Here is a 23,011-nt window from a genome sequence, read left to right as displayed (position 1 = left end):
TACAATCCACATGTGGGCAGTTTGGAGAGAAAATCAGAATTTTGTTCATAGTGACAAGAAGAAACAGATGGTGAAAAATGTTTCTTGGAGTTTAGTAATACTACCTGATTTCCGATAAGCTCACGCCAAGGCGACAATTTCTGAAGCTTCATCGAGAGGCCATTCGGGAAGGAATTATTCTTCTTTACGAAAAAGACTTTATTGATGTTCAAGTAGCAACTGATTACTTGTTTGCAGTGCAGACAATCACTGTCTATCATGAAGATCTTGGATATATTGGACTTTGTGTAGCATAAATTAAGAAGCATATGACGAAACCTGTGATCACAGAGCTTATTCAAAGTTCATAGCTCGACGAATAAAATTGCTCACAATATTGCTCGTTTTGCTTTTTCTTCCCCCTCGTCCTTTGTTTGGGTGAACGGTGAAATTCCGTCGTGGTTGGTTAATGGACGATTTAATCAATAAAATTATGAGTTATTACCGTAAAAAAAATAATGTGGCTCCTACAAATTTTTAAATTTTTTGAACAAATTGTATGTAATTCTTATTATTAACTATAATTTCTTAAATACGAAATTCCTCAGATCTAAGAAAAATTTACAAAGTTTGTTTTACGCTTTTATTCAAATATAATAAATATATGACTGAAATTAAGCAAATGTTCGTGATGTTTACTTGTTGCTTGTATTTTGTAAGGTAACGAATTTGAGATCACTTGTCTCCTAATAAAATATACAACGGGGACAAGGAAGAATATATAATTGAAACAAGGAATGAAAGAAACTTGGTCAACAAGAATGAAGTTTGAATTACAAATAATACAAAAAAACTATAACATCTCATGTGAGCTCTTATTTGATTTGGTATATAAAAAATATTATTTTTATTATAAATATAGATCAGATCGACCTCTCACAAATATAAATATATAACACTTTTTACATGAGATCTACGGTAGAAAGTCAACGTTCACCTCGAAAAATATATTTAGAAAACTACGAAGCTTTTCGAATAAAAGCTAAATATATCTTATAGAATATTCGAGATAATATTGAGCTTAAAAGGTGCATGAGCCCATCTCTGGCCTTAAAACCATTTAATGATTATACATTACAAATCATACATGAAACACGATCCGGTCGAAGTTAATAATTTTGGTTAAATAATTAAACAAAATCATGCAAGTTCAATCAATATTCATGGATTTTTTTAAAAAAAATATGAAGTACGGAAAATATTAGAATAATGTGCTAACACCAAGTTGAATGCTACAATTTATTTAACAAACATTCGAATTCATTAATGATGTGAAATTAATACAGAAAGAAATCCACATTAAGGATAATCAATAATATTAAAGTTATCCTAAAAAAAAACATTAAAGGTCAATGGAGCGATGAAAATAGACAAAAATATGATAATTGGAAAAGGTGATGATATTTTTACTCTAATATGGTTAATTATGAACAAATAGTAGATCCTGACATGATTCTAGATCGTGAGGAACATGAATGAACCGATCATATACTGAAATGAGAGAGATTCTAATACTATGTAGGTACGAGACTATACAATATATAGATGAAGACTTAAAAAATTGTGGTAAGTACTATTCATATTAACAAAGTTTATATTCTCTTCGACATCTCATCGCTTAAACGCTCGAAAGTTAAGTTTAATTGATATGAAACAATAATAGGATAAGTGACTATCTTGAAAAATTTCCTAGATTGATGTGAATTATAACATAAACACGCTAGAAAGAGTCGTGTTGGTGTAGTACTCACAGTTATCAAATGTAGTGTGTTAAATTTTTAAACACAATTTTTTCATATTTAATATATTTTTTTTCTTTATTTCAATTCAATTCACTTTTTTGTTACTTTCATTGTTGAGAATTTTGAGATGAAAAATTTTTAAATAATTTTTTTAATTATTTTACACAGTCTGTCTCGATTCATAGAAAATAAAAAGTATAAAGATTAAAGTTTATTATTTTCTAAAAATATATAATAAAAAAATTTATGTTTAGTTCTCACGTAAACACCCACATTTTAAAAATTATCTACCCCAAAGTTTGAAAAATGATTGATTATATGATAGCAGTTGCNGGAAGCAATTCTTATCCACATATTAAATGTCGAGCTCGAAAGGAAAATGCAAACAGAGCCAGATTAATATTCAAAACACAACGCTGATCCTCACGAAATGCGCCAAATGTGATCCACTTTAACATTAATAATCAACAGCACAAAAATTCATGAAATGAACAAATTCAAACAAATTCTCGAATGAGTGAGCTAACCAGAATGTCCTGAGGCAAGGCTTCAAGGGCAGAGTTCTCAACCGGAAGAAATGAATCTTGATAACAATGTCTTTTTGAAAAGGTGCAGAAAAAATGATTGTCACCATCCCCAAGCTCCAAACCATTATTTGTCAAAGCAACCCTTTTTCTCCCAAATGAAGTACTTCTCACCATCCCAATCACATGCCCATCATTTAAATATGCACCGGAATTTATCCCGATTGCCATTTCCCCAACTTCGAACTCCAGATCTGATAATCAACAGCAAAACTCTCGGAATGCAACAAATTTCAGATTCGAAGTGAAAGAGATGTATGTATATGCGTGTCTACAGTGGAACAGACCTCAAAACAAAAGAAAACAAAACCCTTAATCAGAGGCAGGAAGTAAATGGAGATTGATGTAACGTCTGTACCGAGGAAGGAAACAAGAACGGCCCCTCCAACAATCATCACAGAGACATCACTTCTGCTATGTGTATGCTCCCGCTTAAAATAAAAATCAAAAAATTTTCCCTTTTAAATAAAAATCAAATTAGGCGATAATTATTTTTCAAATTCCGTGAAGAACTGAGGTACACGATACGATAAGGAGAGAATGGCTTGAAAATAGGAGGCACGAAAAACTAGCCGTTGTAATCGGACACGTGTCGGAGTGAGAGTGGTGGGATGAGGCAACAGGCGTTGTGGTCGGTTCGAGTCCGTGATAACTTCACACGGTGGGGATCCGTCCTTTATGTTACAGTCCATCTAAGATGATTACACGTTTCAGAAGTCTGTATCGACGGCTAGGATTGGATGGGAAGAGGGGAGGAAACCGAAAAGTGTAGGATTGTGGGGAAGATTTAAAGTAGGCGGCTGCAGTGTTTTACGCGGTTGGTTGGTCCAATAACATTTTTTGTATTTTGGTGTAATTGAGGGGTCAAATTAATATAATTGCATACAAATGCACATGAATAATGGAGCTTTGTTGGTGGCTGAAAGAAAATTATCTGTCACGAAATTTGAGGCCCTTACAATCCACATGTGGGCAGTTTGGAGAGAAAATCAGAATTTTGTTCATAGTGACAAGAAGAAACAGATGGTGAAAAATGTTTCTTGGAGTTTAGTAATACTACCTGATTTCCGATAAGCTCACGCCAAGGCGACAATTTCTGAAGCTTCATCGAGAGGCCATTCGGGAAGGAATTATTCTTCTTTACGAAAAAGACTTTATTGATGTTCAAGTAGCAACTGATTACTTGTTTGCAGTGCAGACAATCACTGTCTATCATGAAGATCTTGGATATATTGGACTTTGTGTAGCATAAATTAAGAAGCATATGACGAAACCTGTGATCACAGAGCTTATTCAAAGTTCATAGCTCGACGAATAAAATTGCTCACAATATTGCTCGTTTTGCTTTTTCTTCCCCCTCGTCCTTTGTTTGGGTGAACGGTGAAATTCCGTCGTGGTTGGTTAATGGACGATTTAATCAATAAAATTATGAGTTATTACCGTAAAAAAAATAATGTGGCTCCTACAAATTTTTAAATTTTTTGAACAAATTGTATGTAATTCTTATTATTAACTATAATTTCTTAAATACGAAATTCCTCAGATCTAAGAAAAATTTACAAAGTTTGTTTTACGCTTTTATTCAAATATAATAAATATATGACTGAAATTAAGCAAATGTTCGTGATGTTTACTTGTTGCTTGTATTTTGTAAGGTAACGAATTTGAGATCACTTGTCTCCTAATAAAATATACAACGGGGACAAGGAAGAATATATAATTGAAACAAGGAATGAAAGAAACTTGGTCAACAAGAATGAAGTTTGAATTACAAATAATACAAAAAAACTATAACATCTCATGTGAGCTCTTATTTGATTTGGTATATAAAAAATATTATTTTTATTATAAATATAGATCAGATCGACCTCTCACAAATATAAATATATAACACTTTTTACATGAGATCTACGGTAGAAAGTCAACGTTCACCTCGAAAAATATATTTAGAAAACTACGAAGCTTTTCGAATAAAAGCTAAATATATCTTATAGAATATTCGAGATAATATTGAGCTTAAAAGGTGCATGAGCCCATCTCTGGCCTTAAAACCATTTAATGATTATACATTACAAATCATACATGAAACACGATCCGGTCGAAGTTAATAATTTTGGTTAAATAATTAAACAAAATCATGCAAGTTCAATCAATATTCATGGATTTTTTTAAAAAAAATATGAAGTACGGAAAATATTAGAATAATGTGCTAACACCAAGTTGAATGCTACAATTTATTTAACAAACATTCGAATTCATTAATGATGTGAAATTAATACAGAAAGAAATCCACATTAAGGATAATCAATAATATTAAAGTTATCCTAAAAAAAAACATTAAAGGTCAATGGAGCGATGAAAATAGACAAAAATATGATAATTGGAAAAGGTGATGATATTTTTACTCTAATATGGTTAATTATGAACAAATAGTAGATCCTGACATGATTCTAGATCGTGAGGAACATGAATGAACCGATCATATACTGAAATGAGAGAGATTCTAATACTATGTAGGTACGAGACTATACAATATATAGATGAAGACTTAAAAAATTGTGGTAAGTACTATTCATATTAACAAAGTTTATATTCTCTTCGACATCTCATCGCTTAAACGCTCGAAAGTTAAGTTTAATTGATATGAAACAATAATAGGATAAGTGACTATCTTGAAAAATTTCCTAGATTGATGTGAATTATAACATAAACACGCTAGAAAGAGTCGTGTTGGTGTAGTACTCACAGTTATCAAATGTAGTGTGTTAAATTTTTAAACACAATTTTTTCATATTTAATATATTTTTTTTCTTTATTTCAATTCAATTCACTTTTTTGTTACTTTCATTGTTGAGAATTTTGAGATGAAAAATTTTTAAATAATTTTTTTAATTATTTTACACAGTCTGTCTCGATTCATAGAAAATAAAAAGTATAAAGATTAAAGTTTATTATTTTCTAAAAATATATAATAAAAAAATTTATGTTTAGTTCTCACGTAAACACCCACATTTTAAAAATTATCTACCCCAAAGTTTGAAAAATGATTGATTATATGATAGCAGTTGCGCCATTAAAGTAGTCAATTAATTAAATAAATATTTGACAAAAATTAGTTTTTTAATAACTTGCTAATTTATATGATAATTGGAAATCGAAGTTTGAATATTATTGGTAATACGTACAAACAAATATGGTGAAACAACAAGGCCAACTTACTACTTTGTGATACCGGAGGCAATTCCTTTGTTTATAAAAAAATGCTGTAACGAAAGATTAGTTGTTAAGTTAAGGGCAAATTTGAAAAAAAATTGCATCTGTCTATCTTTGATTTAAAATTCAGTACCTAGAGGATTTTTTTTACAAATTAATACCTGACAACACTATAAACTTAGTTTTAAGTACCTACAAAAATAAATTTACATTTTTGCCCTTTTATTATTTATATAAAGATATAATTTTATTCACCAAATTAATTGTGTGTTTTCCATCTACCAAAGTATTAGTACCTGTTATGGTGTTTCAAATACTTGATTTTATTATTTGAATACTCAAAATGTTTACAAAAATACTATATTTTCGAACAATCACTATAAATTCAATCATTGTTGGTTTTTCATTAAAAATGCATTATGTGACTTATTGATGTCATTTTATTTTTTTAAAAATATAGTTCATCATTAATCATGAAATAAGATTAAGTACTTATTTTGACATATAAAATATCTATTTTGAAGTTTCAGATATTTTATTTGGATCTTTAAATACTCCAAATGTGTAAAAAATACTGGATCTTCGAACGATCCCTATAAATTCAGTCATTGTTTATCTTTTCATGAAGTGTGTATTTGGATGACATATTAATCTCATTTAATATTTTTTGTAAAAAAATCAAATTCCAAACTAATCATGTAAATTTATAAGTACTTTGTTTTACTTGAGAAATACCTATTTTGAGTTTCCAAATACTTGATTTCGTAAATGAGATACTCACAATATGTATTAAAATACTGGATATTCGAATAGACAACGTAAATTCACCAAGTATTGGTATTTCAATGGAAAACGAATTTAGATGACACATTCATCTCATTTAATATTTTTTTTGTAAAAAAAATAAACAAATTCTCAAATAAGAATGAAAATTTTAAAGTACTTAGTTTTATTTGAGAAGTACCTAATTTGAGTTGACAAATACTTAATTTCGTAAATGAGATACCCACAATATGTATTACAATAATGGATATTCGAATAGGCAACATAAGTTCTCCAAGAGTCCAAGTGTTGATATTTCCATGGAATATGCATTTGGATGAGAAGTACATAATTTGAGTTTATAAATACTTGATTTGATATAGGAGATACTCATAATATGTAATAGAATACAGGATATTCAAATATGCAACGTAAGTTATCCAAGTGTTGGCTTTTCATGAATATGCATTTGGATGACATATTCATCTCATTTAATATATTTTTTGTAAAAAAAAATTCTCAAATAAGCATGAAAATTTTAAAGTACTTAATTTTACTTGAGAAGTACCTAATTTGAGTTGGAAAACACTTGATTTCGTAAATGAGATCCTCACAATATGTATTAAATATTGGATATTCGCATAGATAACTTAAATTCTCCAATATTGGTATTTCCATAGAATATGCATTTGGATGAGAAGTACCTAATTTGAGTTTGCAAATACTCGATTTGGTAGAAGAGATACTCATAATATGTAATAGAATACTGGATATTCGAATGTAAGTTCACCAAATGTTGGCTTTCCATGGGAGATTCGTTTGGATGACATATTTATCTAATTTAATATTTTTTTGTAAAAAAAAAAATTTCTCAAATAAGCATAAAAATTTTAAAGTACTTAGTTTTACTTGAGAATTATTCATATTGCAAAGACTTTATTTGGTACATGATATACTCATAATATGCAATATAATACTGGATATTCGAATATGCAACGTAAATTCACCAAATGTTGGTCGTTCTATTTAAGATGCATTTGGATGACATATTCATCTCATTTAATATTTTTTTGTAAAAGAAAAAACAGATTCTCAAATAAGGATGAATATTAAAAGTACTTGATTTTACTTGAGAAGTACCTAATTTCATATTGCAAATACTTGATTTGGTACACGAGATACTCATAATATGTAATAGACTATTGAATATTCGAATATACAACGTAAGTTTACCAAGTATTGGTCTTTCCATGAAAGATGCATATAGATTACATATTCATCTTATTTAATATTTTTTCGGTAAAAAAATTCTCAAATATGCATGAAAATTTTAAAGTACTTCGTTTTACTTGAGAAGTACCTAATCTGAGTTTTCAAATACTTGATTTCGTAAATGAGATACTCACAATATGCATTAAAATACTGGATATTCGAATAGACAATATTTCCATGAAAAATTCATTAAGATACTTATTCATGTCATTTAAATAAATAAACAAAGTTCATTATTCATCGTGGATTAATTGGGAGATACATTATGAACATAGTTCGTAAATGAGCTTGAAGTTTGCACTTTAAGCATATCTATCGATTCATGGATTAATGATTTATAAAATACTCGTCAATATTAATTGACAATACTTTTTGATATTCATTGAATGACTTATTTGACAATTATACTTATTTGACATAATACTTATTGGTAATTATTCATTATACTTATTAGTATTTTTTTCTTTATATTTATGAGTATTAATTTATAATATCATTAATATTCATTCACAATACTTGTTGGTATTCATTAAATGACAAGGCAATACTTTATTTGATATCATCCTCATCAATATTCTTTCATAATATTTATTGTTAATCATTCATTATATGTATCAATATTATTTCATTATACTTATTAGCAAATTTGAGTTTTTAAACGGTAAAATCAATTATCAGTTGAATCTAATTATGTAATACTTGTAACAATTTAAACATCACAATTTTATTTCATGGATCTCATCATCAAAGGCCACTCAATATTGACTTCAAATAATATATTTTGATATAATCAAATAATCGAATTTGAGTACTTAAATGGTAAAATCAAGTATTTGTGGACTCGTATTAGGTATTCTTTGTATTAATTTAGGTATCACATTTTTACTTCACGAATGTTATCATCAAAGACCACTCAATATTAACTTCACCAATTTAGATACTCTTCGTATCAATGCATCTTCCATGAAAAGATCAACACTTGATGAACTTACGTTGCCTATTCGAATATCCAGTATTTTAATACATATTTTGAGTATCTCATTCAAGATATCAAGTATTTGCAAACTCAAATTAAATACTTCTCAAATAAAACTAAGTATTTTAAAATGTCAATACTTAGTTGGGAATTTGTTTGTTTTTTTTTTCTTTTTTGTTTTTACAAAAAAAATATTAAATGAGATGAATATGTCATCCAAATGCATTTTCCAAGGAAAGACAAACACTTGGTGAGCTTACGTTACATATTCGAATATCCAGTATTCAATTACATATTACGAGTATCTTATGTACCAAATCAAATATTTGCAATCTCAAATTTTGTACTTCTCAAATAAAAATAAGTACTTTAAAATTTCTATGTTTAGTTAGAAATTTGTTTTTTCTTTTACAGAAAAAATATTAAATGAGATGAATATGTCATCCAAATGCTTATTCCATAGAAATATCAATATTTGGTGAACTTACGTTGTCTATACGAATATCTGGTATTTTAATACATTTTGTGAGTATCTCATTTACGAAATCAAGTATTTGCAAACTCAAATTAGATACTTCTTAAGTAAAACTAAGTACTTTAAAATTTTCATGCTTAGTTGAGAATTTGTTTTTTTTTAAATATTAAATGAGATGAATTTGTCATCAAAATGTATCTTCCATAAAAATACCAACACTTGGTGAACTTACGCTGCTTATACGAATATCAAGTATTTTAATACATATTGTGAGTATCTTATTTACGAAATCAAGTATTTACAAACTCAAATTAAAGTACTTCTCATTTAGGGAGTAAAATTAAGTATTGGTAGACTCGAATTAGATATTTTTTGTACTAATTTAGGTACCGAATTTTAACTTCACAAATGACACATCAAAAATCACTCAATATTACTTGAAAATATATTTTTGTTGTATCCCAAAATAATCAAAATTGAGTCTTAAAAGGGTAAAATCTAGTATATGCCAAATCAAATTATGTATTATTTGTACCAATTTAGGTAACACGTTTTTTATTCACAAATCTCATCATCAAAGAACATTCAATATTATTTTCAAACTATATATTTTGACATACTCAATAGAATTTGAGTATTTAAAAGGTAAAAATCAAGTGTTTGTGGACTCGAATTATGTATTATTTGTATTAATTTAGGTATCACGTTTTTACTTCACGAATATCATCGTTGGTGTCACTTAATATTAACATCAAATTATATTTTGGCATCATCAAATAATTGGATATGAGTATTTACGGGGTAAAATCATGTATTTATAGACTCTAATTGGATATTCTTTGTACCAATTTAAGTATCACATTTTAACTTCACAAATGACACAATCAAAAGTCACTTAATATTACTTAAAACTTAGGTATTTTCTTACATATTTGAAGTATTCAAATAGCCAAATCAAATACTTGAAACTCCAAAATAGGTATTTTATCGATCAAAATAAGTACTTTTCCTAATTCAACAATGAGTGAGAAACTGTGTTTTTTCAAAAATTAGATGACATAAATAAGTCATCTTAATGCATTTTCAATGAAAATACCAACAATTATTGAATTTATTGCGATAGCTCGAAGATCCAGTATTTTCTTACACACTTGGAGTATTCAAAGAGTCAAATCAAGCATTTAGAACTCCAAAATAGGCATTTTGTATGTCNTAGCGTAGACGAAGGTGCGCCAAAGTTTTTCCTTTAGTAATTCAATTAAATAACAAAATTCGCAACAAGAAAAAAACTAACGGCTCTCCCCTCAAACAAGAGAAAAACGAGAGACATCTGCGAAGAAAAAACCAAGAGCTCTCCCCTCGAACAAGGGAAAAACGAGAGACATCTACAAAGACATGAGGAAAATGACGCCAAAATAACGCAGTCTGAGGCACCGAGAAAAACTTGCCAACACGATTAATATAGCTAACAAGAGGGAGAAAACACATGAAGAACAGCGGAATCAAAGATAACGAGACAAAGGGGAAGACGCACATGTAGAAACCGTCTGGTTCTGAGGCCAGGAGATCAAGCAACGAACGAAACTTTTAAGGGGAAATGCTCACAAGCAAAGGGAGACTTGGAAAGATCCGGACAACAAATGCAAAAACTGAAGGAAAAAGAAAGCAAACAGATAGAATCGAAAAAGAAGGAAGAGGCGGAAAGAACCGGTTGCAATAACCCCACAAAAAAGCCNTCGATTATATTTTAATATTAACAATGAAATAATATATCAAATTTCAAGTTTTATTTATATATTATTAATTAATATTAATATTAATTATTAATAATACATAAAAAATAAATTTTAAATACAATTTATTTCATTTCACATAAAGCGCAGTATAATTGTACCACTCATTTGCGGAGAGTTTTGCGCGAAGATCTCCGATTAGCCCGAAAAGATAAGTCCACGAAGAAGTGAGTTGATCGGGAGCCACCGTTTTTGTGACAAATCCGGCTTACAGAGGCCGGATCGATCGAAATTTCGTATGAGCTGGACCAAATTAAAGGGGCACAATCACGTTGATCAAATGGAAATTGTGGAGCCCGTGTTGTCCGACCGGGTTCGAGCTCAGGACGCCGTGACGGAGGCTACTTTCTCGGCTAGCGGCCAATTATGTTGGGCGGACAAACGGGTGGACTTTGATAAGGAAGTCCTCGGGTTTTCTGCTGAGGGATTGGAAATCAAAATTAGAACTGTTGTGTCCAACAAGGCGGGAATCTGCTGCTTCGGTGGCGCATCGAGACTCATCAAGAAGAATTTCACTTTCGAGCTCTTGTCAGATGATGCTCTTCGCATTTGGACGCAAAAGTTCCAAGAATATCTCGATTCTCTGGGTAATTTTTTTTTATCATTTCGAGTGCTCACCCAATTATTCTGCTATTGAGCTTCGAAACATATCCCCAGAGAGTTGAAATTTTGTTAATGTTAGTGTAACTTGGGTGCGATTTTACTTCATATAAAGTTCAATGTCATCCTGCTTGTTCTCCCTCATTGTTTATCACGATCCTTGTTTCATTTCAGTCCGATTACCTTTATTTTTAATTCGGTAATTTGTATGTGAGTTTAGGTAGGCCAAAGAGATTATTCATATTGGTGAATCCGTACGGAGGGAAGAAATCGGCTTCGAAGATTTTCTTGAATGACGTGAAGCCTTTTCTTGACGATGCTAATGTCCACTATATGGTGCAAGGTCAGTGGTGCCTTTTTTCATTTTAATGTTATGAATTTTTGTGCTTCTTAGTGGTCTTACGAAGGAAGCTGTTGTTGATGCATATTGATAATTACTCACGTCATAATGTTCAGAAACTGAACGTCAACTTCACGCGAAGGAAGTTGTTCAGTCGTTGGATCTTTCAAAGTACGATGGAATTGTTTGTGTTAGCGGAGACGGAATCTTGGTGGAGGTCGGTTGATTATTGGGACTTTCGAACTACAGTATGATTTTATGCTTAGATTGTTGAATGCTGTAATATATGAAAAGTTTTTACATGTTCTTTTATTATTATTTTTTATCTGTAACTATTATTACATGTTCTTTTATTATTTTGAGTATGATGAAATTATGAAAATTGAGAATATCAAGGCTTTTATGCTCCTAACTATGCTTTTAGTAGGTAATAAATGGATTCCTGTCATGTTCCTAACTATACTTTTAGTAGGTAATAAACGGATTGCTTCACAGGGAGGACTGGGAAAATGCAATAAAAATGCCTATTGGAGTGGTTCCTGCAGGTTTGGCTACCTTTTCATTTTACTTCTTACCGTTTAATTATTATTTCTGACAATGTACTTGATTCACGATCTTTATTTACTGTTCTAAGTGCATACTTATTGTCAGCATAAGAATATAGTGATGTTTATGGACCTGTTTTCTCGTGTGTGAGCTGTCATGACATGAATTTACGGGATCAGTAAAGGACATCCCAATTATTTTGTCAGAGCTTTCCTTTTTCATCCAGTTAATGCCATTGCTCCACCGAGTGTGTTGCCCTTGGATCAGATGTGGGGCCCACACGGATCCAAGGGCTGTGCTTTGCTGCACCTCGAGTGCATAGTCCTTGCCGTCTTATGTAATATCTTCACGTCTATATCAGCTTTTCACGCCATTGTACTTTTGAGGAAATATAAAATGTAAAAATTATCTTTTTGAATGAACCATTATTCATATATATATTTGAAAAGTCTATATATATTTAAAATGAACAAGAATCTCAAGATTTTACCAAGCAATATTTCAAAAATCTTTTTTTTCTTGATCATGGATTACTGTTATTGCTGCTGTGTTTGGAGTATGACTGAGATGCTGATTCGTTACACCGTGTGTTACTTCTTTAACTCAACTATGTGGTGTTTAATTGTGGGCTTTTACATCCTGGATGTATGGTATTTGGGTTGTTGGTGGTCAATCCTATCTTTGAACTTGATGAATACGAATATCTTCTCATGTAGTTATTCCTTTTCGGACAAGGAAAGATAACAACTTAAGAGTAAATCAGCTTTTGTTTTTCCTTTATATCCTTTGTACATTGTAAAATTTTTTGTTCTTACCCTTCTCAAACTACGCTTGTTGTTTAATTTAGGAACTGGAAACGGCATGGCAAAATCACTCCTAGATTCGAATGGTGAACCTTGCGCAGCTTCTAATGCTACACTTGCTGTCATTCGAGGTATGTGAGGTTCTATTTATTTATTTGTTTTTTCTTGGTCTGTTTTTCTTGAAATATTGACAGCCCTTGATTTAATTCAGGTAACAAATTTGTAGCCTTGAAATTGCAGGTCATAAGCGGTCATTGGATGTAGCTACTTTATCCCAAGGGAACACCAAATTTTTTAGCGTGTTGATGCTTGCATGGGGTATGTGATCTTATTATGTTTCTACGTTAGTAGTAGGTTTATGTATTGATATATAGTTACTTATTTTTGCAGTTTCAATGCAGGTCTTGTGGCTGACATTGATATCGAATCCGAGAAATATAGGTGGATGGGGAGTGCTCGGCTAGATGTCTACGTGAGTTTAGAAATTCTATGCAACTAATAATTATGTTCATTTTTTTTCAGTTATTAACCTGTATAGTCTGGGACTGTTAGACAGTGTAGTAGAGTTTGCTCGAGTTACATACTAGCATATTTGACATAAATCATGGATTACAAGCTATGTTTCTCGGACACTCAGAAAATTGTCACGTATGGTATCGGATACTTCTAGGATATGGATATAATACAGATACAATGTGGATATGGCTGGGAACATCTTTTTTTTTAAAAAAAAACTCTTTAAAAAAATTGGATACGGTACCTGAAACAGACTCACACAGAGGGTATGGGGACATGCATCAAGGGCTGTCTTGCAATTTTTAAATGATACTTATATTTTATAATGTTTAAGATTTTGGTATGGGTCTTTTCACAATTGTTAATAATTTTTTTTTATAAATAATGAAAATTTTAAGAAACAAAAATAATAAGTTGAAGTTACTAATAAAGGCACATTATTGCTTGGGATTACTGGATTGGTTTTTGTAATAAACACAAAATTTAATGGGTTACACAAATTTTTGCTTATTTTAATTATTTATATGTTAAATGTCATCTTTATCGGTATTCATCCACATTGCATTTGTGTATACTTTACATATTAATCCATGTTTCCAAAATTTTGAAATTTTCGTGTCCTGTATCCATATATCCTGTTTCCATATAATGTTGTGCACCATAGGTTCAAAAGCTTTGCCTTGAACGAGCAGAGTCATTATTTTTAATGAAAAATTTGTTGTATGAATTGCCATATTAGATTGTTTTGACGTATGAATGCAAAGAAATTAGATATCGGCAACAATAACATAATTATCGTGAAACATTGATCGTTCCATCTTTATTCTTGTTTACAGATTCGCTCTCATTCTCATGTAGCATGTAACAAACAGCTAACTTTCTTAATGTTCAGGCAGTTCAACGAATATTTGGTCTTAGGAAGTATAATGGCAGCGTAATATTTGTGCCAGCACCTGGATATGAATCTTATGGAGAACCGTTGGATCTTGAAAATCAAATCATTGTAGACGGTGAGGCTGAAATGAAATCTGATAAGCAATACGGCTATCATGGTCCTGAACTCGATGTTAAAAGTTTAAATTGGCAGAAGGTTGACGGTCCTTTTGTTTCAATATGGCTCCATAATGTACCGTGGGGAGGTGAAGATGCAATGGCAGCCCCTAATGCTGAGGTTTGTTCCGTTCTGAATGATAATGGGAGAATTGAGTCAATTTACCCTATTACTCGTATATAGTTGTTCATTGAATAATTCAATGTTACTAACCTCCAGTTTTCATGGTTTTCCTCATAATGGTTTGCAGTTTTCTGATGGTTATTTGGACTTGATCATGATAAAGGACATACCAAAATTTGCTTTGCTAAAGTTAATGACTGAATTAAACTCCGGAGGCCATGTCAAATCCCCGTTTGTATCTTACCTCAAGGTGCACCCTTTTAAAACCAGAGCATACATTCTAAATAACTTAGTACTATATGATGTACTGGACTGATTCAATGCTACGTGCATGTCATATGACACATCTGTTATGTTCCACCTTAATTCCGACATATAACGAATATAGAGTCATCATGGCGGCGATTGTTGTATTTGAAATGTGTCGAATTTCAACCCCAGTACAAAATTTTTACTCGTGTATAAAATATTGGGTTATTAATCACTTGGTGAGATTGTTTAAGATGGTATGTTGATTGTTTATCAAGGGTAAAAGTTTTTGCTGTTAGAATGTTGTTTTGCGTCAATCATTTTTATTTTTCCGTCGATCAATATTTAGCCTAAAAATGTTTCCGTTATTAGATCTTATTATTTCAAAACGAGGACTAATACTTACAGACATTGGACCCTCGAATCAGGAATCGATGGCCAAAGCACTTGTTCGCTTATTTTTACAAATATATACCTGGTTTGAAAGATAACTAACTTCGTTATGTAATTCTGAACTCTTTAAATTTCAACAACCGCAGGTGAAGGCTTTCGTTTTGCAACCTGGGCCACGAACCGATAACCCAGACAAGGCCGGGATAATAGATGTAGACGGGGAGGTTTTAGCCAGAGGTAAAGGAACATACAAGTGCAATGAGGAAACTCTAATGAGATATGACAAAATAGTCATTAAAGTTGATCAGGGATTAGCCACATTGTTTTCTCCTAATTAACGATGTCTTCTTGTCGGAATGGCTGATTTGTTGTATCGATTAATTTATACACATGGAGAAGATTATTACATCAGTTTGGTTGGACTTCTTTTGTAAAGGAAGTATCAAGTCAGAAAACGAAGCAATAGTGGTTTGTTGTGTGGTTTCTGGCTTGAAAATATATGCATTTGTGTTATGCTTTTGAGGTTCAATTAAAATACTGCGTTTTAATTCTTCAAGAATATATAAGCTGCTACAATATCTGTATATTTGATAATGTCGTGTCCAATATCTCAATAAATCTTATAATAAATTGTAAAACATGTGACAAATAGTTGCACCATATCTCTATTTTTTAAGAAATAAAACCATATATTACTTATCAGATAGATCTATCGATCGATCTGGTTATACTTGTTAAGCGTCTGGGAACTTTTTTTTTTTTGAAAACTTTATATTAATAACTTCTAATCTTAATGCTAAAAATACAAAACGAGTTCGTCTATAATTTCAATTTCAATTTTGAGAATGATCTTTTTTCAAAATGTAACTTATACATACTATCAATAAAGGAAATATGTAGCTCAATAATTGTTCGAGTTGATGGAACATATGAACGTTTGAGCAATAATCATGAATACGATTTTTTCCTCTTACCAACACTTTTTGGAACGAATTTATTGCACATGAGTTGCTCAAAATGGTTTATCTGGTATATAGTTGCAGACTACTATATTAAGCTCGGAAATTTACTTAATACATACCGAATGATAACAATATAAGTCAAAATACGTAGTATATTGGTAATGACATATTTTGGATTGCCCAAATTAGTAGATAGACACCTCGTTGCTTAATGTATCAGTACTGATTGAACACACATTGTGTATAAAACAAGTTAACAGATACATATTTTTTTCTATTATTTTTATAAGTATTTTATTTATTTATTTTCTATATTTTTAAAAACAAAATGCTATATTATATTCAAAGAATTTTTTTAAAATATTTTGATTTTAATATAGTTCTGTGTTTTAAAAACAGTTAAACGACTAATTGGGTTGACTTAAAGAGCTTGAGTTAATTTACTCATATTTAGCTTCAATTTATAAAGGCGGATTAAATTAGAAGCTGAAGCCTAATATTGGATATATCATTATCGTGTATGCCAACGGGGAGTGAGAGGGGAAATTTGATATAGGAGGAATAAGTAAAGAAAGTGGCAAATAATTAGGTTTAAATATATATTTATTCACAATAAATAATCAAAATCCAAAACGTGTATAATTCTAAGCGCCACGACGTATCATCTCCATGTACTGCTGCAAGGATTGTTGTCTTTGCAGCCTCATATCTTGGTTACACTTTTTAATAAACGCCTCGACTCGACAGTTCAACTCGTCCCGGCTGAGGGAAGGTTCTCTTCGGATCCTGTAACTTGATGGGTCGAACTTGGCCCGGTTCTTAAATGTATCAGACTTTGGCGGGTCAAGCTTCTTGTGATGGTTTTGGTGCCTCGTGAGTGGCATGTGGCACCCTTCTGTTATCATCCTCCATGTATTCTCCACAGTCTCCTGCCGCTTCAGCCTTGCCACCCTCAAGGCACTCGCACCTGATATATATATGAACAAACTCTTTCACTTGAAAACCTTTGGAACAAAGTATATATAAAGAGGTAAGCATATATGTCTGCAGTCAGTACTGGAGTTGACTTTGTTAGTCAGATGTTAGGATGAAATCTGGAAAAAAGGTTCGTCGGGGACAATATGTAATATTTTTGGATAATTAATTAGAGCTTTTGGTTTAAGAAAAATTTACTGAAATTTGTTTGTTTCTCTACACCACTGGCGCCCATCGATCCCGATTCCCGCCAGTTAAAACGTTACAAAACCTCGAGCTCATGTAATGATAATCTATAGAGTTTGAGATCGTGATATTATGTTATAGTAGAACTACTTCTAAAAGATCATATTAGCTGGAAGTATGAGTAAAATATTTTTATATTTGAAACATTATATATAGAGTCTAACATGAGGTGAAAAACGAATAGTCCTTCAAGAACAAAATACGAATTTTAATATTAAGTCCGATAGAATGGGCCGTATCACTGTTTTAGTTAATTTGATAGGCCAACTCCACATGCACGTATGTATGCTGTGAATATTCCATCCTCGTGTTTGATTACTGCAAGAAAATTTTTGGGAATATTGATTGCACTTTTGCATGGGCATGGCCGGAAACCGCAACCAGAAGGCAAGAAAATATGCCCAGTACAACGAAAGGACGCGGTGAAATCGTGTTATCTAATTCTTGTAGGAAGAAGAGACGTAGAGCTAGATGAAGCCAAGTACTGGCGAAACCTGATTATGATAAAAGTTACCTTCCGCGTTACTGGATCTGACTGGCTTCCGGTGAACAAATCTTGAAGAAACCAGAGGTTTCTCCGTAACCCGCAACGGGTATTCCAGTTGAAGCTCGGTAGAAATAATTTCTGCCGACGCGTTATTGTGTGCCGGCTTGGAATCGGCAAACGCTTCTTGGCCTTCCGTTTCAGCTATGCCATCTTCTCTCTCGGTTTCGCTACCGACTTTTGAACCGTTCACCGTCACCGACTTCAACTCGTCATGGCTTTCTTCTCGCTGATCATACACCACAACCGCCGCAGGGTTAATCTCCGATTGAAGTGATAATACAGCAAGATCTTGGGGTAAAGAATCTTTCACTGATGAGACCAACTGCTCCGATAGAACGTTGGACGTTTGTAAATGGTTTTGGTCAAAAAAACGTGAGGAGGCGGCTATGGTGATGATGATGCAGTTGATGATTAGGTAGAGAAAAGGCGGCTTCCACCAAGATAGGATTATGGGGAATCCGTTCAGCGCAATCGGGACAGCAGACTTCATTCCCACAGCCAACAAAACTATCCCTACTGAAATTGTGAACATTTTCACGGACAAGGTCAACGTGTTCATTAAACCCATTTTAAAAATCCCGACCTGTCGAAGATTGCTTGCTACCCGGTGTGATTTCAGGTGAAAACCGCAAGAAATTAAATATATGCTTGGGTTTCTCTTTTCCCTCCGGTGGGTGTATGTGTTTCAGAGTATTAGACAATGAATGATGAGAAGAGGAGATGTTGAGGATGAATGAAGCAGCCATGAGAGCTGAAATGCCTATATACACACACACATACACAGAGAGAGAGACGTACGTAAAATCGAAACGAAGACTCGGTCAATTTCTTGTTTTGTGTGAAATGTGGGCCGTTGGATTTGGGGGAAGCAGGCTGCATGTGTTGCTTTTTGCATGGGTTCCGAAGATGAATATTAATTTGGTTATTAATTGATAATTGACTGTAGGCTGAATTCAAAGCAACAACTTTCAAATTTTATTGAACAATCCAGTGAGTTATGCTGTAAATTTGCGTTTCTCTAGCTAAAATATATTTACTGAATTTTTTGAGAAATTTTGTGACCCATCATTATTTTTCCCCTAGAAAGTGAGATAGGACAAGAATCAAGCCATTCGAGATTAACGTTACGAAGATTATTACTTTGTAACATAAAACTGATCTCTATAAGGATATGCTTTTACATTATTATTATTCAAAACTATGATTTAAATATTGCACTTATGTCCCAATTATTTTTTTCTATATATTTTCAAGATATATTATTGCACATCCCACACGCATTCACAATCTACCACTGAATTTCTACACATCCACGACAATTTAATGAATTTTTTAAATGTTAAAAACGACGTATGAAATATTTTTTTTAGAAATTAAAATAAAAGAATTCTCATTGAAAGTTGAGTACAATCCATACGTGAAATCGTGTGGAACGTGGCTGGTCATATAATTTAAATTATAGAAAATTTCACAATCATGGACAATTTTAAATTCCCTTGCTTATGGTCAAAGATACACAATATACAAATTTGTACATTTTTAGTCGAATGAGGAATTAAGACTAACCACGTGTCAATCATACTGAAAGTCCACACATATTATTTTGCAACTTATTTACCTATTTAATTCCTAAAATCAGATGGAAAAGGATACGGAAGTTCTTGTTCGGATTTAGGTCACCAATAAATTCAAACATTGTGTAGACTTGTCAAGTTGTTGGCCAGTTTGGAACAAAATGAGAGAATCTGAATGGGAGACTTGACAAAAAAAACCCAATAAACCTAATCAAATTGAAGTGCCCTCTTAAATTATATTGTTCCTCAAAAGTTTTGTGTTTGTAATATGTTATTGAACTTTTTGTCCTAAATTAAATCTCATTTTCATTCAAGACTTTTGAATTTAGCTGGAGTTAGATTTGTTGAGTACATATGTTCCCATGAGAATATGCATTTATCAATTACAGTATGTTGAAAAGTTTGACTAAGGAGTATATGCTAAGCGCATTCTATTGTTTTACATGGATTCTTTCTAAATTTTCGTGGAATTATGGGATAGTTGAGAGACAATTATTGAAGATAATGAATTAAAATATAAGGATAATTAGCCGAAATCCACATAGTAAAACGAACAAATAACAAAAATGGGCTTAGTCAGATGCAAGGAGATCTTCCATCTTCATGTTCAGATAGATGCAAGGCTCACTTGAATACTTGATTCTTTTAAAGATAAAAATGCGGAATATCGTGATTTATTCTGTTCTATCCTATACCCAAATAATTTATACAATGGTTGTAAATAGGTCACATTGTTTATTCAAGTTGTCAAATAGATTGGTTTTTTTTTTTTTGTAGTACGTTAGGACACTACCCATGTGCTAGGATGGAACTACCCGAATATAACCAAGTTCTTGTTTATAGCTCTAAGTGTGACAGCATGAAGAGAAGTAGAACATTTGAAATGTGGAGCGACCTTACTTCGAGGACACAGAGAAAAGTTAGTTTTTACGAGATAAACAGGTCCTTCTTGGATCTTGGGTTTTCTAGGTCGACTCTCGAAGCACGTGCTGGATTGACAAAACCAAGCAAGACTAGAAGGAACATATGTTTCCTCCAACTAAAACAATAAAAATTACACGCTGTACAAAAATATTGCAGTTACACACAACCTGAATTTATTTTCTCAAGAGTTTGACCAGCGTATAGATTGTATCAATCTGTAACAAACATTTCAGACACACTTGTTGATGCATAAAAAGTAATTAGTCCCTTTTCTGTGGCTTAAGCTTTGCTTCTAAGTCTCCACTGTAAGGTGCAACATGGTATGCATACTGCTGCATAACAGAGAAGAACACCATTTCGACACAGACCAAAACATTCTGGATTGCTTCCTCAACGTGCTCTGTGTCCAACCAGAAATGATGGGATTGAACAATGCCCATTGCCACGAGGATGTCAAGCACTACTCCCTGTATAGAAAAATAATTTAAATGAATCATGATAAGGTAATGATTTCTATGAACAAACATGGGCGTCGTAGTACATGAGATATGCCTTGTATTGTTCATGAAGTTGAACCATAAAAAGCTACACCACAAAGTGTTACAAATCCATGAAACAAGATTTAATTTCAGTTACATCCCTTCATCAATAGATGAAGTCTTAAATTTTAACTTCAACTTGATATTATTTGTGGGGGCAGTCTGTAGAAATCCGACAGATCAAGTTAGTTAGGTCGTTTAAACTTATAACAAGATGGTACACACCAAAATTCTGCACAAAAGATAAACACGTATACACAATGACTAGCAAATTAACTAGCACTATCACAATTTGATCCAAACTGGAATTCAATGAGGTTTAAGAGAGACCAAGGGAAACAGTCAGTACCTGCCAAAAGCAGAAGAAAACAATCCCTTTGATGCAGAGGAACGTAGCAAGTGGTGTGTGTGGTGCCAGTTCTTTGGCAAATACAAGGTAGAAGATGATCAATGAATACATTGCCAACGAAATTGAGATGTTGAGAAGAATTGTGAAAGCCCAACTGAGCCAACTCGGATACATCCCGAGCATTTGTAACATTATCATCAAGATAGAGCATGCAGGACGGACAATAACAAACTGCCACGTCCAGTACTTGAGAAGTTTCAATGTACGCTGATTTAGATGTGTCTTCCTAGGCTGCACATTTCCGGAAAAAAAGGAATTTTTCTCAAGAAAGATTGACAATCTTCCGACAAACTGAAGCATACCTAACAATTTAACTTTATATTGTAGCTCATGCTCGCTAGAGTAGCAAAAAGCTTCTTAGTTCCTACTGCATATGGTGCGCTATCATGAGGAAAATCGCAGAAAAATAATACTCAAAAAATCGTAGCAAAAATCCAATCTTTCTTTCAAACAGAAAACTTTTATCATCGGTTATTTTTAAACTAAATTGTTGTAAAGCAAAATGATGGGGTACAGAAAAATCCGACCTCAAAAAGAGTCATCGGGAACGAATGATGAATCTCCCTCCCTTTAATCTCATCAGGCACAATATTGTTGCTCAAGGATATATTCGAGTAACTGTACACCAAAGACAAAAACTTGGCAATTGCCTGCTCCATAACCATACACAATTCCACACTGTATCAGAAGTTACTAAAAAATCAACAAGAAAATAAAAAGAACAAAAATACGTAAAAGGGCGCATACCAAAGCCTCGTAGCATCCTTTCACAGAATCCAAGAGCATAAAAATTTGTTTGCTGCCGCGTAAATCTAATAACCCTACAAACGAGTAAATGGCGTAAACTGGAGTTATCAGTATGATTATAATAATGGCCTTTTGCTCCTTTGGATTCTTCCAGTAAAACAAGTGCTGAGATAATAGCTGAAAAGTTAAGTGTAGCGTCATCATGACCGAAAATCCTGATGCCGCAATGGTCAGTTGCCTCCGATCCATGTTAGCGAAATCCATTTATAAAAGCAACCCAAAATTTCTTCCTTGCTCTGAAAAAGGATTTGATGAACAATCAAGAAAATAGAACAACAAAATCAGTGAAATATATAAAAGGGAAATCTTAACAGATATCTGTGAACATCATATGGGGGGAAGCAGCTTCTATCCAAAGAAGGGATGTCTCGCTGACGGCCGCCTTGGACTTACAGGTCAACTGGTTCAAAAGCGTTCAGGGACTGTACTTTTAGTAAAACGCGTTTTCAAATTTGATTACTCGTTTGATAAGTTAAATGTATATGATCACTCTAAACTTCTCCTCCTCTTTTTTTTTTATTTTTTTTTTATTTTTTTTTTTAAATAATAGA

The 23,011-nt window shown here is 32.3% G+C and overlaps 3 protein-coding genes across 7 annotated transcripts; 1 reads left to right on the top strand and 2 right to left on the bottom strand.

The window, feature by feature from the left end:
- Window positions 1–10,942: 10,942 nt before the first annotated feature.
- On the top strand, window positions 10,943–15,994 carry LOC140978169 (sphingosine kinase 2-like). Of its 4 annotated transcripts, none has more exons than XM_073443009.1 (10): window positions 10,943–11,443; window positions 11,677–11,799; window positions 11,913–12,013; window positions 12,269–12,341; window positions 13,190–13,276; window positions 13,386–13,463; window positions 13,547–13,617; window positions 14,554–14,832; window positions 14,963–15,085; window positions 15,624–15,994. In XM_073443009.1, the coding sequence occupies exons 1-10, from the start codon at window positions 11,095–11,097 to the stop codon at window positions 15,813–15,815; spliced, it is 1,476 nt and encodes a 491-aa protein (XP_073299110.1). In that variant the 5' UTR covers window positions 10,943–11,094; the 3' UTR covers window positions 15,816–15,994. The 4 variants fall into 4 exon arrangements, with proteins under 4 accessions (XP_073299110.1, XP_073299111.1, XP_073299112.1 ...); XM_073443010.1 differs by having other exon boundaries at window positions 11,205–11,443; window positions 11,913–12,044; XM_073443011.1 differs by lacking the exons at window positions 10,943–11,443; window positions 11,677–11,799 and having other exon boundaries at window positions 12,266–12,341.
- A 998-nt stretch (window positions 15,995–16,992) lies between these two features.
- On the bottom strand, window positions 16,993–18,929 carry LOC140979425 (uncharacterized). Its single transcript, XM_073444811.1, has 2 exons — window positions 18,175–18,929; window positions 16,993–17,406 (listed from the first exon to the last, which is right to left on the bottom strand). Exons 1-2 carry the CDS (start codon window positions 18,773–18,775, stop codon window positions 17,084–17,086), a joined length of 924 nt encoding a protein of 307 aa, XP_073300912.1. The 5' UTR covers window positions 18,776–18,929; the 3' UTR covers window positions 16,993–17,083.
- A 1,916-nt stretch (window positions 18,930–20,845) lies between these two features.
- On the bottom strand, window positions 20,846–22,915 carry LOC140978168 (uncharacterized). 2 transcript variants are annotated; one of them, XM_073443008.1, is made up of 5 exons: window positions 22,773–22,915; window positions 22,401–22,696; window positions 22,181–22,303; window positions 21,594–21,884; window positions 20,846–21,172 (listed from the first exon to the last, which is right to left on the bottom strand). In XM_073443008.1, the coding sequence occupies exons 2-5, from the start codon at window positions 22,662–22,664 to the stop codon at window positions 20,966–20,968; spliced, it is 885 nt and encodes a 294-aa protein (XP_073299109.1). In that variant the 5' UTR covers window positions 22,665–22,696; window positions 22,773–22,915; the 3' UTR covers window positions 20,846–20,965. The 2 variants fall into 2 exon arrangements, with proteins under 2 accessions (XP_073299109.1, XP_073299108.1); XM_073443007.1 differs by having other exon boundaries at window positions 22,401–22,847.
- Between the last annotated feature and the right edge of the window lie 96 nt (window positions 22,916–23,011).

This window comes from Primulina huaijiensis, chromosome 6 (assembly GCF_012295235.1).
Source record: "Primulina huaijiensis isolate GDHJ02 chromosome 6, ASM1229523v2, whole genome shotgun sequence".
NCBI lineage: Eukaryota > Viridiplantae > Streptophyta > Magnoliopsida > Lamiales > Gesneriaceae > Primulina > Primulina huaijiensis.
Note: the sequence above shows the minus strand (reverse complement) of the source record. Positions and strands in the feature narration are given on the sequence as shown.